At 36.7% G+C, this 12,459-nt stretch overlaps 1 protein-coding gene across 2 annotated transcripts; it reads right to left on the reverse strand.

The window, feature by feature from the left end:
• Positions 1-455: 455 nt before the first annotated feature.
• On the reverse strand, positions 456-3,752 carry LOC105794583 (hypothetical protein). Of its 2 annotated transcripts, XM_012623832.2 has the most exons (7): positions 3,415-3,752; positions 3,009-3,116; positions 2,476-2,921; positions 2,235-2,344; positions 2,002-2,129; positions 1,296-1,784; positions 456-1,215 (listed from the first exon to the last, which is right to left on the reverse strand). In XM_012623832.2, exons 1-7 carry the CDS (start codon positions 3,589-3,591, stop codon positions 613-615), a joined length of 2,061 nt encoding a protein of 686 aa, XP_012479286.1. In that variant the 5' UTR covers positions 3,592-3,752; the 3' UTR covers positions 456-612. The 2 variants fall into 2 exon arrangements, with proteins under 2 accessions (XP_012479286.1, XP_052484430.1); XM_052628470.1 differs by lacking the exon at positions 3,009-3,116.
• Between the last annotated feature and the right edge of the window lie 8,707 nt (positions 3,753-12,459).

Genomic DNA, 12,459 nt, shown 5'->3' on the forward strand with positions numbered 1-12,459 from the left:
TCCAGTCTTATTTATATGAGATATAACTATCTAAATGGAGTAAGATCTTTTAACAATAAACATAATTTTTAATAGATGTCTACTTGAATTATCATGACTCTTCTCTAATAATCATGTGTTATAATTTTTGATAATACGATATATAATTTATCATTATGAATAATAGCAACTCTTAAATTCACAACTGAGTGACTAGCTTTTGGATCACTTATAACTTTTGAATTATAATACTATTAAAACATTATAAATATTTTAAAAATGTATATTGATTCTGAATATTAATTATCAGATTTTTTATTAAAAACTCTAAAAGAGCTTGATGTCAAACTACCAACCACACCAGTTTGTATTAAAAGCAAAAAAAACCTTTTTGCTTGGTCGTAATAAGACTTGCTATAAGTATAACAATGGTATTGGTATCCAAGTTAAAGGATTCAAGGTTTTCAGGGCTGAAATTCATCTAAGTTAAATTTATTTGTAATAAATATTTAGCTTCGGAAATGATCACATAGAAGTGTGATGATTAAATCAGCATTATCATCAGTCCATTCAACAAAAGTTTTTTGAGTCGGAAAATCTTCACTGAGATTTCCTACTTTAATTACTGACAATTTATTCATAGATGGTGAACTTCTTCATAAGCAGCTTGCAATTCTGGCATACCATGTTTCCTTGAACTAACCCTTCAGAATAAGGAACAACTTGTGTGTGATTGCAAGGCCCATCAACCAGAGGCGGCTCAAGGACAGTCCTGAGAGCATCTATGAATTCCAACCGACCCACATTTTCGCCCCACTGTCGAAACAGATTCAAGCATCGAAAGATTTCATCCCCTTCAACCCTTACAATATCTGTTGACAATCCTTTGCCATATACTGCCCAGCCATTGTCATTATTGTTATCCAGCAAGGCTGAGACCTGAGCTACAACATTATCAGTACTGGCATTGTTCCCTAGTCTGGATTTAGATCTTCTCATGCTCTCTAATCTAAGCCAAAAGAGCTGTATCTTTGTGAAAGAGAGTAGGTTGCTGTGTATTTCTCTATTCATAATGCTTAAAATCTCTTTTGTATGTTCACCAGGGTTATTCTTACCAACATATATCATCTCATGCTGCATACCTGCATCCTTTATATCTTTCATTTTAGCATTGAATTCTCTAATCCAATCTAAGTTTTCGCTTCCATAGATGCAAATATTTCTCCCTTCTTCAACCTGACAAGAATTCAGAAGTAATAAGTAGAATATGAAAGATCCAGAAGAAGAGAAAAGAAACAAGTATTTCAATAAGTTACCCATTGTGTGAGGATGGGGTGAATTTCATTTGTGATAAGTTGCATTTTCCATTGCTCCCCATCCCAAAGCTCATTTTCTCTTGAAAGTGAAAAAGGGTATGCTTTAGAACCCCATATGAATACCATATCAAGCGCATTCAAGTTTGTAATCATCCCTTCTGAATCCAAAACTACCATAATGGCTTCACCTCCATAGTTCCATTCTTGTTTCATGAAGTTTACCACAGCAGAGTTTAGAGACCAAGGTTGTCGTACCAAGTAACATGGCATGGAGTTTGATATAAAGTCGAACAATTTCTGCTCGGCATCTGTCCATGCTTCATAAAATGAAATGGGAACCCATATAATGGCATAGCTTCCTTCTATCTTGTCATTGTGAGGATGATCATATGTTTGGTTCACTAGAAAAAACAACTGCTCAAATGGAAGGAGATCTGGCTTGGAAATCAGAAGTAGGACAACCTTGCTTTTCAATGCAGAAACACCTAACTGGCAATCAATCCAGGAGTTTGCTAAATAAGATAAGCAGAGTTTTTAATCATAAATTTGCTAAATGATGGAAACATTTTAGAGTGAAGGGTTAACAGAAGAGCACCATGATTTATTCTTCACTGTAACTAAATGATGATCAAATTAGAAATGAATAATTCATTTAATGAGAGAAAGTAAATAAACAAGAAATGAAAGAAAGAACGAGAGGTTTTACCTTTTCTTGTGTAGAACAATCCTTAAGTGGCAAGTCATCTTTTAGAGCAAACAACATCTGAAGAACGTTTTGATTGTCGATATGGGACTTCTTAAAAAGGCTCAGTAGCTTCTGGTGCATCTTTGCCTCTGTTAGACAATAGAAATACATGTATCACACTCTCATTGTATGTAAATGTAATCTTGTTTTCATTGAAAGGCTTCTAAATCATTCTAAACAATCCAGACAATAACCTGTTTGTCGACGAAAAGCATCCACCTGCGGCCTAAGGTGACTGTATATGCTGCTTAACCTGTTGTCTAAACTCAAGAGCTCCCATGCCGCAATCGTTATATTTGAATACCTGGAGAAGTAGCTGAAGTTAACAGAGTTATTCAACTTGAAGTGTTTGGCCTTAATATATGAAGAAAAATCATTGGAACATGTAGAAAGAAAATTAGCATTTTCTTAGATTTATGACAGGTCAGAACATGCACTTGCTCAGGCTTCATGGCCATCAGGCTTTTGATTTGAGAAGAGCAAACCAATGTGCTTCTAATGATCCAGTAAGCTGTAACATAGATTTTGGGCTTCATCACGGCTAGGTCCTCCATATCTGGTCCAACATGTACAAGAGGCAGAGCTTCAAATTCGATGATGCACTTTGTCAAGTCCACCATGGTCTTAGAAAGCGATCTTAAGGCCCTCACTTGAGGCTTCAACATGCTCATGTTACTTGGAATTTGTTTAAAATTTGCAATTGATACCGCCAAGGGAATATGAGGGCGTAGCTGCATTAGGAGGCTGAATTCACCATAGCTAATTGCAAAAGCCGCAAGTGCTAATGCAGCTTTCGCACCCCATCTATGGCTTCCCAGTAAATCCAACGACGCCATTGTTCTCGTATGAAGATCCTCTTCACCAGGGCTCTTGCAAAGCATCTGCAACCACAAAAAAAGAAAAAGAAAAGGTAAAATCAATACATTTTTTACTTCAACAGGACTGGAGAAATTGAGAGAAAGACTTACCTCATGTGCAATTTTATAGATGGTATGCATCAGTGGTTCTGGTGATTCAATTAGTTCAATGTTGCTAATGTTACTCTTGAAATTTGCATTAACAGGTTTGTCAGAAACCTATGTCAGGAAAACATCATCAAGGTCATTGAAAACATACTTCAATTCCTTACACCCATATCAGAAATAACAATTCTTTAAATTAGTGATCATTGTTGGAGTATTACATATTACAAAGCATTTTGACTCGATGTATTTCAGGCATGACAGAGTTAGCAAAATGAAGAACAAACACAAAAATTATTTAATATAAAGCTTCGTTGATGCAATGAGAGTCAAAAATTAAGAATTCAAGCTAGATAGGGATCAAAGCAAACATCTAAATTCAGAGCAACTATGTAACCAAGCAGAGAGTTACTAGTTCTTCTGATGCAGTAGCATGAAACACGATGTTCTCCACTGCAGAAAGTAGCATCTCGGAATTGAGGCGACGGCGGTCCGGGTCATGGCTAAGGAGGAGCTTCTTTATCAGGATTTCATCATCTAAATACGACTGGGAATGTTGCCAGAAGCTGCCGCTTTGAACTGAAGTCATGACTTGAGTGGTAGTGAATCAATGGCAAAAGTATGCATCAGTTGAGATGTAATGTAATATAAAGCTGGTTATTATAGTTCCCCTTAAAACAAAAAACCTTGAGATAAACATACTTAGCTTGCCCAAATTTCGGTTCTAAATATAATCAAAGGTGTTTCAAGCTTTGAACACGAAGGGCTACGATCTTGCCTCCTGCTTTAAGCTATTGAAATAACTAAAGAAGTGGCTATTGCTTAAAGAATTATAAATGTGGACCCGAATCAAATCCAAAGCAGAATCAAAAGCACTTTCTTTGCATGGCCTGGTTTCTGAAGAAACAAGTCATGCTAACGTCTTTATGTCAGACATATTTTTTGTTATAATCTTCCAAGAATCCTTAAAATACATACAAATATACACGTATCAATAATTATGTATATGTCCCTTATACAAATATACACGTATCAATAACCATGGCAGAAAATGATACTAAAACAGGTTAAAAGAAGGCATGTTACAAGAAGAAGATATGTCGACAACTCGACATCAGGTTCTGGATTGGCTAAGGGTTAATTAAGTATTAAAACCGTGAAGTGAACCGTGAAACTACATGGATGTCTCTGGAGAGTTCAGTCCGACAGTGAACTATAAAGTGAAAGAGAGATTCTTTTACTGTTCTTAACAATTTGTTAATCTGATTAGAGGAATGAAGAAAAGGTTGGGTTATTTAAATTGGGCTATCGTGAGGTTTCTTTCTTTATATTCTCTTTGTTGTTGAAATTGATGCTTTCAAATGATTAAAGGTGGTGGTCAAGCTTTGCTACGGAAAAGAAAGAAGTATATATTGTATTGCGAGCTTTAACCTTGGAGAACAGGTGGGGGCAAATGTTTTATTGAGAATAAGGAAGCTTCTTTTTCCTTGGCGTAAGTTCAGATCTTTATAAATATTCCATACATATTTTTATGATTTTAGTGTCCAAATTTATCTAAATTTGGATTTGGATATTGTAATTATTACTTATAGACTTGAATAAATTTATTATCTATTTTATTTTATTTTTTGAAAGTATTTTCAACTGTCTTTCATAAAAGAGGGTAAAAATGAAATACAAAGCAAATGCAAGGTGTTTTCCAATCACCTGACAAAATCAGTTCTCAAACTAAAAAAAACCCAATAAATAATGTTTAGAAAAGAGACCAACGCCTCTGTAGCAAATGGAGTGGGGACATTTACATTAAGGACAATACAAGTACCCATAACAAGCCCTTTCCCATTTCTTATTACAACCCCAGTACTGGATTTGTTGGTATTTTTACAAAACTTGCATCGAAATTGACCTTCAGGATAGGATCTTTAGGATGTTTCCATCGATTCAAATGTTTTTTTCATAGGAGGATCCATCCTGCTCTGAAGCATCGAGAGTTCCAAACAGTACCCCTCGACAAAAGTAACCAAATCAACCACAGTGTATTTTTCCTTCATGAAAGAGTTTATTTCAAGAGAACCATAGTGCCCATGTTGTAATTACAAATTTTGTTCTTTTGTCTCCTGTATAGGTCTGGAAGATACTGCCAAAAAGACTTTTTACATCAGAGACCTGAGTCGCATCCCAGCGAAACCCAACTTCCCAAACACGTTATACACAAATAGACAGGCACAGATAGCATTGAAGACATTCTCCACCCTCACACCACAACGAGAACAAACCGGATCAGAAGCTACCCTTTTAATACAAAGATTATTCCTAGAGGGAATGTAATTTTTGAGAAATCTCCAGTTAGCAATTTTAATCTTCGAAGGCACCTGTAATTGCCAAATATTATTGTAAAGTGTTTTATCAGTAGGCTGTATTTCTGTACCATTACTACTTTGAAGCAACCTGTACCCAGTCTTAACAGTATAGAGACCCGTATTATCCGACCTCCAAACCAACCTATCATCACTCATCACTTGCTAGAGGAATACAAAGAATATCCTCAGCAATCTGCTCATCGAAGGAGGTACGGATCAAATTCTCATCCCATTATCTTTGATTTGGTAAAATAATATCAGCAACCATTTCTAAACCATTAACTGGAGGTGCTTGGATTTTGCAAGGTTTTGCCCCTGATATCCAGTAGTCCTCCCAAATACTCATATTATTCCCAGAACCAATAGGCCATGTAAGACCTTTTTCCAAAAGACCCCCAGCACTCCATTTGCTACGCTAGACTAAGGAAGGTTGATTTCCTAACCTTGCTTTTAAAAAATTAGAATTGCAAAAATATTTAGCACACAACACTCTCGCCCTAAGAGAGTTAGGATTTATCAATATGCACCATCCCTTCTTAGCTAACATAGCAATATTAAACTTTGCAAGGTCTTTAAACCCCAAACCACTTTACCTCCTTACGGTAATAGCTTCGAACCCCAGCTCACAACACGCTTCTGAATTCTATCCTTAATATCCTAAAGGATCAGTCTTTTAATTCTAACAACAGTAGGAGGAAGGCCCAAATATTTATCAAGACAAAATATAATTCGAAGACCCAATTCCCTCACTACCATTGCCTTAGTGTTTTCTGAAGTATTACTATTGAAAAATATGGTTGATGTCTCATAGCTGATACACTGACCTAAACAGCTAGCAAACTCTTCAATTATTCTTCTAATAGTGCACACCGATTCAACCGTGGTTTGCCCAAAAATAAAACTATCATCTACAAAGAATAGGTGAGCCAATGGTGGATCGCCTCTACTTGCCTTGATTCCTCTAAAAGTACCTTCATTACAGGACCTTTTCAAGAGGGAGGAAAAACTCTCTCTACATATCAAATAAAGATAAGGGTGTTGGATTTTTCAGCAAGAAAAATAGCAAAAATCGAATGAAGCAAAAGAGAAGAACAAAGAATGATAACTCAGCAAAAATTTGTAACTGAAAGTCATGTAATTTTCATTCAAATTTTGAATATATGGGAGTTACAAACAATTTGACAGTTACCTACTAATTTAACTGCCCTTACTAAATACATACTAAAAAAATGCAACTTGCTTACAAAAGAAAGCTGATATAACAGCTATTACATCAAAATGAATCAGTCAATCTATCCTACTAACTTAGCCATCATATTACAAAAGATTTGGACAAAGTTGCATAGGAATAAAACATTCAAAATGTGGCCCTTCACTCGAACTAGCTCCATTGCTTCACTTTAAAACAGTATAGCAGCTCAACTTGTACAATTTGCTACTGCTGGTCTTTTGTTGCACTGCAGGCCACAGGTTCAACACTCCTCCTTGGACTGTATGCAACAAACACCAATCTCTGCTTTCAAAACATTAAATCTGTTGGCTCCTAATGGCTTTGTTAAAATGTCAGCCAACTAAGTTTCTGAAATGCAATGGACTAAGCTAACCTCCCTCGATTGCTCAGCTTCTCTAACAAAATGGAATTTAATTTTGAAGTGTTTAGTCTTACCATGGAAGGCTGAATTTTTAGCTATGGCCACAGCTGATTGATTATCCACCCTGATTTCAGTAGGCTGAGCTTGACTTTCATTCAAAACATCTAAAATCTTTCTAAGCCAAATGGTTTGATTAACTGCTGCTGCAGCTGAGATATACTCTGCCTCTGCTGTGGATTGTGCAACAGTTTGTTGCTTCTTTGAGCTCCAGCTAAAAACACTTAAGCCTAAAGTAAAGAAGTAACCTGAAGTGCTCTTCATATCATCAACTGACCCTGCCCAATCACTATCAGAGTAGCCAACAAGTTTCAGCTCCTTTGTCTTCCAAAACTTCATACCAGAATCAGTGGTTCCTTTGACATACCTTAACACCCTTTTTGCTGCCTTTAAATGAGCAATATTACTGCAATGCATAAACCTTGAAAGAAGACTGACATCATAGACAATGTCTGGTCTAGTTGCTGTCAATAGAGTAGGCAGCCAATTAAACTTCTATAAGCTTTTCCATCTACTCAATCATGCTCACTGGTACTTGACAACTTCTCCCCCAATGCAACAGGTGTAGTAACTGGTTTGCATTTCAGCATGCAAAATTTCTCCAGCACCTTAGAAGCAAATGTCTGCTGACTTATGAAAATACCATCACTTCCTTGTTTTATTTTCATGCCAAGAAAGTAGGTCATGAAACCAAGATCAGTCATTTCAAAGACTTCTTTCATCTGTTTCTTGAAGTCTTCTATAAGTTCATCTTTGCAGCCAATGACCAGCAGATCATCAACATACAAGGAAACAATTAACAAAGTTTCCTTCTGATCCTTCTTAACATACAGTGTAGGTTCACTGACACTTTTTGTGAACCCGAGCCTTGCTAAGTAGCCATCAATCCTTTCATACCAGGCTCTTAGAGCCTGTTTTAGGCCATACAAGGCCTTTTTCAACTTGTAAACCTTTTGTTCTTCACCAGAGACCTTAAAACCTTCAGGTTGCTCTATGAAAATTTCTTCATGAAGAAAGCCATTTAGAAAGGCTGACTTAACATCTAAATGGTGCACCTTCCAGTGCTTTTGAGCTGCCAAAGCAAGCAGCAGTCTGATAGTGTCCAACCTTGCAACAGGTACAAAAGTTTCAGAAAAATCAGACCCTTGCTGCTGACTATAACCTTTAACAACCAATCTAGCTTTATGTCTATTCAGAGAGCCATCTGCATTGTTCTGTATTCTATAGACCCATTTCACACCTATGATTTTTCTGTTTTCAGGTCTGTTAACAAGCTCCCAAGTGTCATTCTTCTGAATATTCTGAACTCAGCTTCCATAGCATCTTGCCAGCATCTTTCTCTTGCAGCTTCATCATAGCATGAAGGTTTTACTAGTGTTACAGCACATCTTTCATATATGTTTGCTAATGTTTTGGTGCCTCAAACAGGTTCATCATCATTACTATCTTCAATTACTACTTCATTTTTAGATTGCTTCAAATCAATGTCATTCTGATCTACCTCAAGCAAATTTGCTTCAATTCCATCCCATTTCCAGCTATTTGCTTCACTGAATTTGACATATCTGCTTACTACAACCTTCTTGGTCAATGGATCAAAAACTCTATATCCCTTCTTTACACTGCTATAGCCAACAAACACCCCTGGCATGTACTTCTTATCCAACTTGGTTCTTTTCTCCTCAGGTACTAGCACATAGCACAGGCAACCAAACACCTTCAAATGTGAGACAGATGGTTTCTGTCCAAACCAGGCTTCAAAGGGTGTTTTACCCTTAACTGCACTAGTTGGTAGCCTATTCAACAGGTAAACAGTTGTATTCACAGCTTCAGCCCAAAAAATGTTAGGCATTTTAGCCTCGAATAACAGACACCTAGACATGTCAAGGACTGTTCTGTTTTTTCTTTCACAGACACCATTTTGCTGTGGTGTATACACAGTGGTTAACTGATGTTAAATTTCAGCATCATCACATAATTTTTGAAACCTCTGAGATAAATACTCCGATCCATTGTTAGACCTCAAACATTTCAGTTTGCAATTAGCTTGATTTTCAACCAAAGCTTTAAATTTACAGAAAGAATCATAAACATCTGACTTATGCTTCAAAAAATTTACCCAACAGAACCTTGAATGATCATCAATGAAGAGTACAAAGTACCTACTGCCATTTAAGGAGATAGTCTTCATACGTCCACAGATGTCTGTATGAACAAGCTGAAGCTTTCCTTGTGCTCTCCATGCCTTGCTGACTGGAAAGGGTAATCTGGTCTGTTTGCCTAGCTGACAGACCTCACACAGAGCTTCCCTTGATTCAATTTTGGACATATCACTGACCAAATTCATCTTTTGCAACAAGCTCAAAGAATTGTAGTTTACATGTCCTAGCCTCCTATGCCACAAGTTTGTTTCATCAGACTGAGATGCATATGCCCTTGCCTGCAGTTGTTTCACATCCACAATGAAGGTTTTGTCTTTCATAGCCATTGTAGTTAACACTTCACCAGCAGCATTTTTGATCAAGCAGTTCCTGCCTTCAAAAATTAGAGAGTAGCCCTTCTCTAATAGCTGGCCAACACTCAGCAAGTTTTGGTCAATGTCAGGTACATAGAGAACCTCTGAAATGGTTTTATTACCTGACTTATGCTTATCAAAGCCTTACCTTTGCCTTTTTCCTCCAGCAGCTCACCATTGCCAATTTTGACTTTGGACTTGAAGGTGGTGTGAAGCTCCTTGAATATACTCTTCTCAGAAGCCATATGGTGGGTACATCCACTGTCAATCAGCCATATTTTGCTAACTTTGCTCGAGCTTGCAAAGCATGATGCTGAAAAAACATGCTCTTCTTGTGTTTCAACTTCTTCTGCAACTTGAGCTTAGTTTTGATACTGTTGTTGTGCTTTTGATTTGTTTTTACAGACCTTTTCAGTGTGCCAAATTGCTTCCAGGCTCTACATTGAATATCTAGTCTGTACTAGCAGTATTTCTCAAGATGAGTAGTCTTCTTGCAGTGGACACAAGGTGGGAACTTCTTTCTGGCAGGCTCTCTCTTCTTCTTCTCAGTCCAAGGCTTTTTGCCTTTGGCATTCGTGTTTGAACTTGAGCTTTCTCTGCTTCTAGTCTGAAAAGCTCCTTCATAGTGATCTTCCTGCCTATTTTCCCTTCTCTGCTCTTGAGCATAAAGAGCATTTATAAGCTCTGTCAAAGGGATTGTTGACAAGTCCCTTGAATCTTCCAGAGAAGAAATTTTTGCTTAATACTTCTCTGGCAAGGTTGTTATGACTTTCTCAACCACTCTTTGGTCACTAAATTCTTCCCCAAGTAGCCTTATATTGTTGACAGTACCCATAATTCTGTCAGCATACTGCTTAATGGTTTCTGAGTCCTTCATCTTCAGATTCTCAAAGTCTCTTCTCAAGTTGATCAGCTGCTGTTGCCAGGTCTTGTCAGACCCCTGAAACTCCTCCTTGAGTTTATCCCAGGCCTACTTTGGAGTGTCACAGGCCATTATCCTTGTGAAAATAACATTAGAAACTCCACTTTGAAGGCACGACATAACCTTGTACTTCTTGGCACAATCTTCACTATGCTGCCTAATCTGAGCTATGGTCGGGTTGGCCCTCAGTGGTGGTGGCTCAGTGTCATTGGGAACAACATTCCACAGGTCCTGTGCTTGCAGGTATGTCCTCATTTTCACTACCCAGATGTTGTAATTTTCTCCAGCAAAGACAGGTGGAGGAGGTGGTGTAAAACTCATTTTTCAGCAGCAAAAAAAAAACCTCTGCTTATTTTGTTCTAAGCACAACTTGCTTAATGACAGTGTAGAACAAAGGCCCTCAAAGACTGAAAGCTCTCGATACCATTTGTTGGATTTTTCAGCAAGAAAAATAGAAAAAAACGAATGAAGCAAAAGAGAAGAACAAAAAATGATAACTCAGCAAAAATTTGTAACTGAAAGTCATGTAATTTTCATTCAAATTTTGAATATATGGGAGTTACAAACAATTTGACAATTACCTACTAATTTAACTGCCCTTACTTAATACATACTAAAAAAATGCAACTTGCTTACACAAGAAAGCTGATATAACATCTATTACATCAAAATGAATCAGTTAATCTATCCTACTAACTTAGCCATCATATTACAAAAGATTTGGACAAAGTTTCATAGGAATAAAACATTCAAAATGTGATCCTTCACTCGAACCAGCTCCATTGCTTCACTTTAAAACAGTATAGCAGCTCAACTTGTACAATTTACTGCTGCTGGTCTTCTGTTGCACTGCAGGCCACAGGTTCAACAAAGGGCTAAGTGAATCCCCTTGACAAAGCCCTCTAAATGGTCTAACATAATCACCTTGTTGACCATTAACGACAACATAGTAGCTAACACTTGAAATACAATTCATAATCTAGGACACCAAATCATCCTGAAAACCCATATTCCTTAGCATTTTTCCAAAAACCCCACTCCACCCTATCACAGGCTTTGCTCATATCAAGCTTCAGAGCAAAAGAGCCTGCTTTCCCCGTCATTTTCTTTTCCAAGCTATGGAACATCTCATAAGAAATAATAATATTATCATAAATTAATCATCCTAGGACAAAAGCACTTTAAGCTTCGTCGATACATATATGTAAAATTTTCTGGAAATGGTTTGCAATTGTATTAGAAACAATTTTATATATCACATTACATAGACTAACAGGACGGACATAAGCAATATAGTTTGGAGCATTACACTTTGGAATCAATACAATATTTGTAAAATTAATAACATCCATGGAAATTTCATTTTTTAGCAAAGAGCGACAGTAGTCTATTAGTTCAGAACCAATAATATACCAAAATTTTTGGAAAAAACAGAGCTGGCATATCATCATTTCCTAAAGCTTTTGTAGGATGCATTTCTTTGAGAGCCATATAGCTTTCTTCATTGAAAAAAGGTGATCGTAGCCAGACATTCATCTCTTCGGTAATACAATAGGGCACACACTTAAGCAAATTATGATAACTGCTGATACCTTGCGAAGAGTGTTTTGAATTCCGATACTAAGAAAGAAAGGATAACAAAGAAGAAACAAGAAAAAATTAGCAACAAAACTGTCTGCTAAGGTTTTTTATTATTTTTTTCACTCATCTATTTTGAACAATGTCGCAAGTGTATTTATAACGAGAAAAAAACTCATAAATTTTGAAAGAAATAAAAAGATATTTATACTAATAAATGCTAAATATATTATACTAATAAAAAAACTAAATCTTTTAGAAAGTAAATATATTTTGTTTAACTTGTCTTGCAAGTAAATTTAACTTGCAAGTAAAATTGACTTGCAAGTAAACTCTTCAAATCCTGTTCATATTTTTATTTTGCCAAAATTAATGAGCTTCCCTCTTTCTGTGAGCTCACCAATCTTGATGGGTTCGCCGAGTGGGCTTGCTG

The sequence above is a fragment of the Gossypium raimondii genome, chromosome 3 (assembly GCF_025698545.1).
Source record: "Gossypium raimondii isolate GPD5lz chromosome 3, ASM2569854v1, whole genome shotgun sequence".
Classification (NCBI taxonomy): Eukaryota; Viridiplantae; Streptophyta; class Magnoliopsida; order Malvales; family Malvaceae; genus Gossypium; species Gossypium raimondii.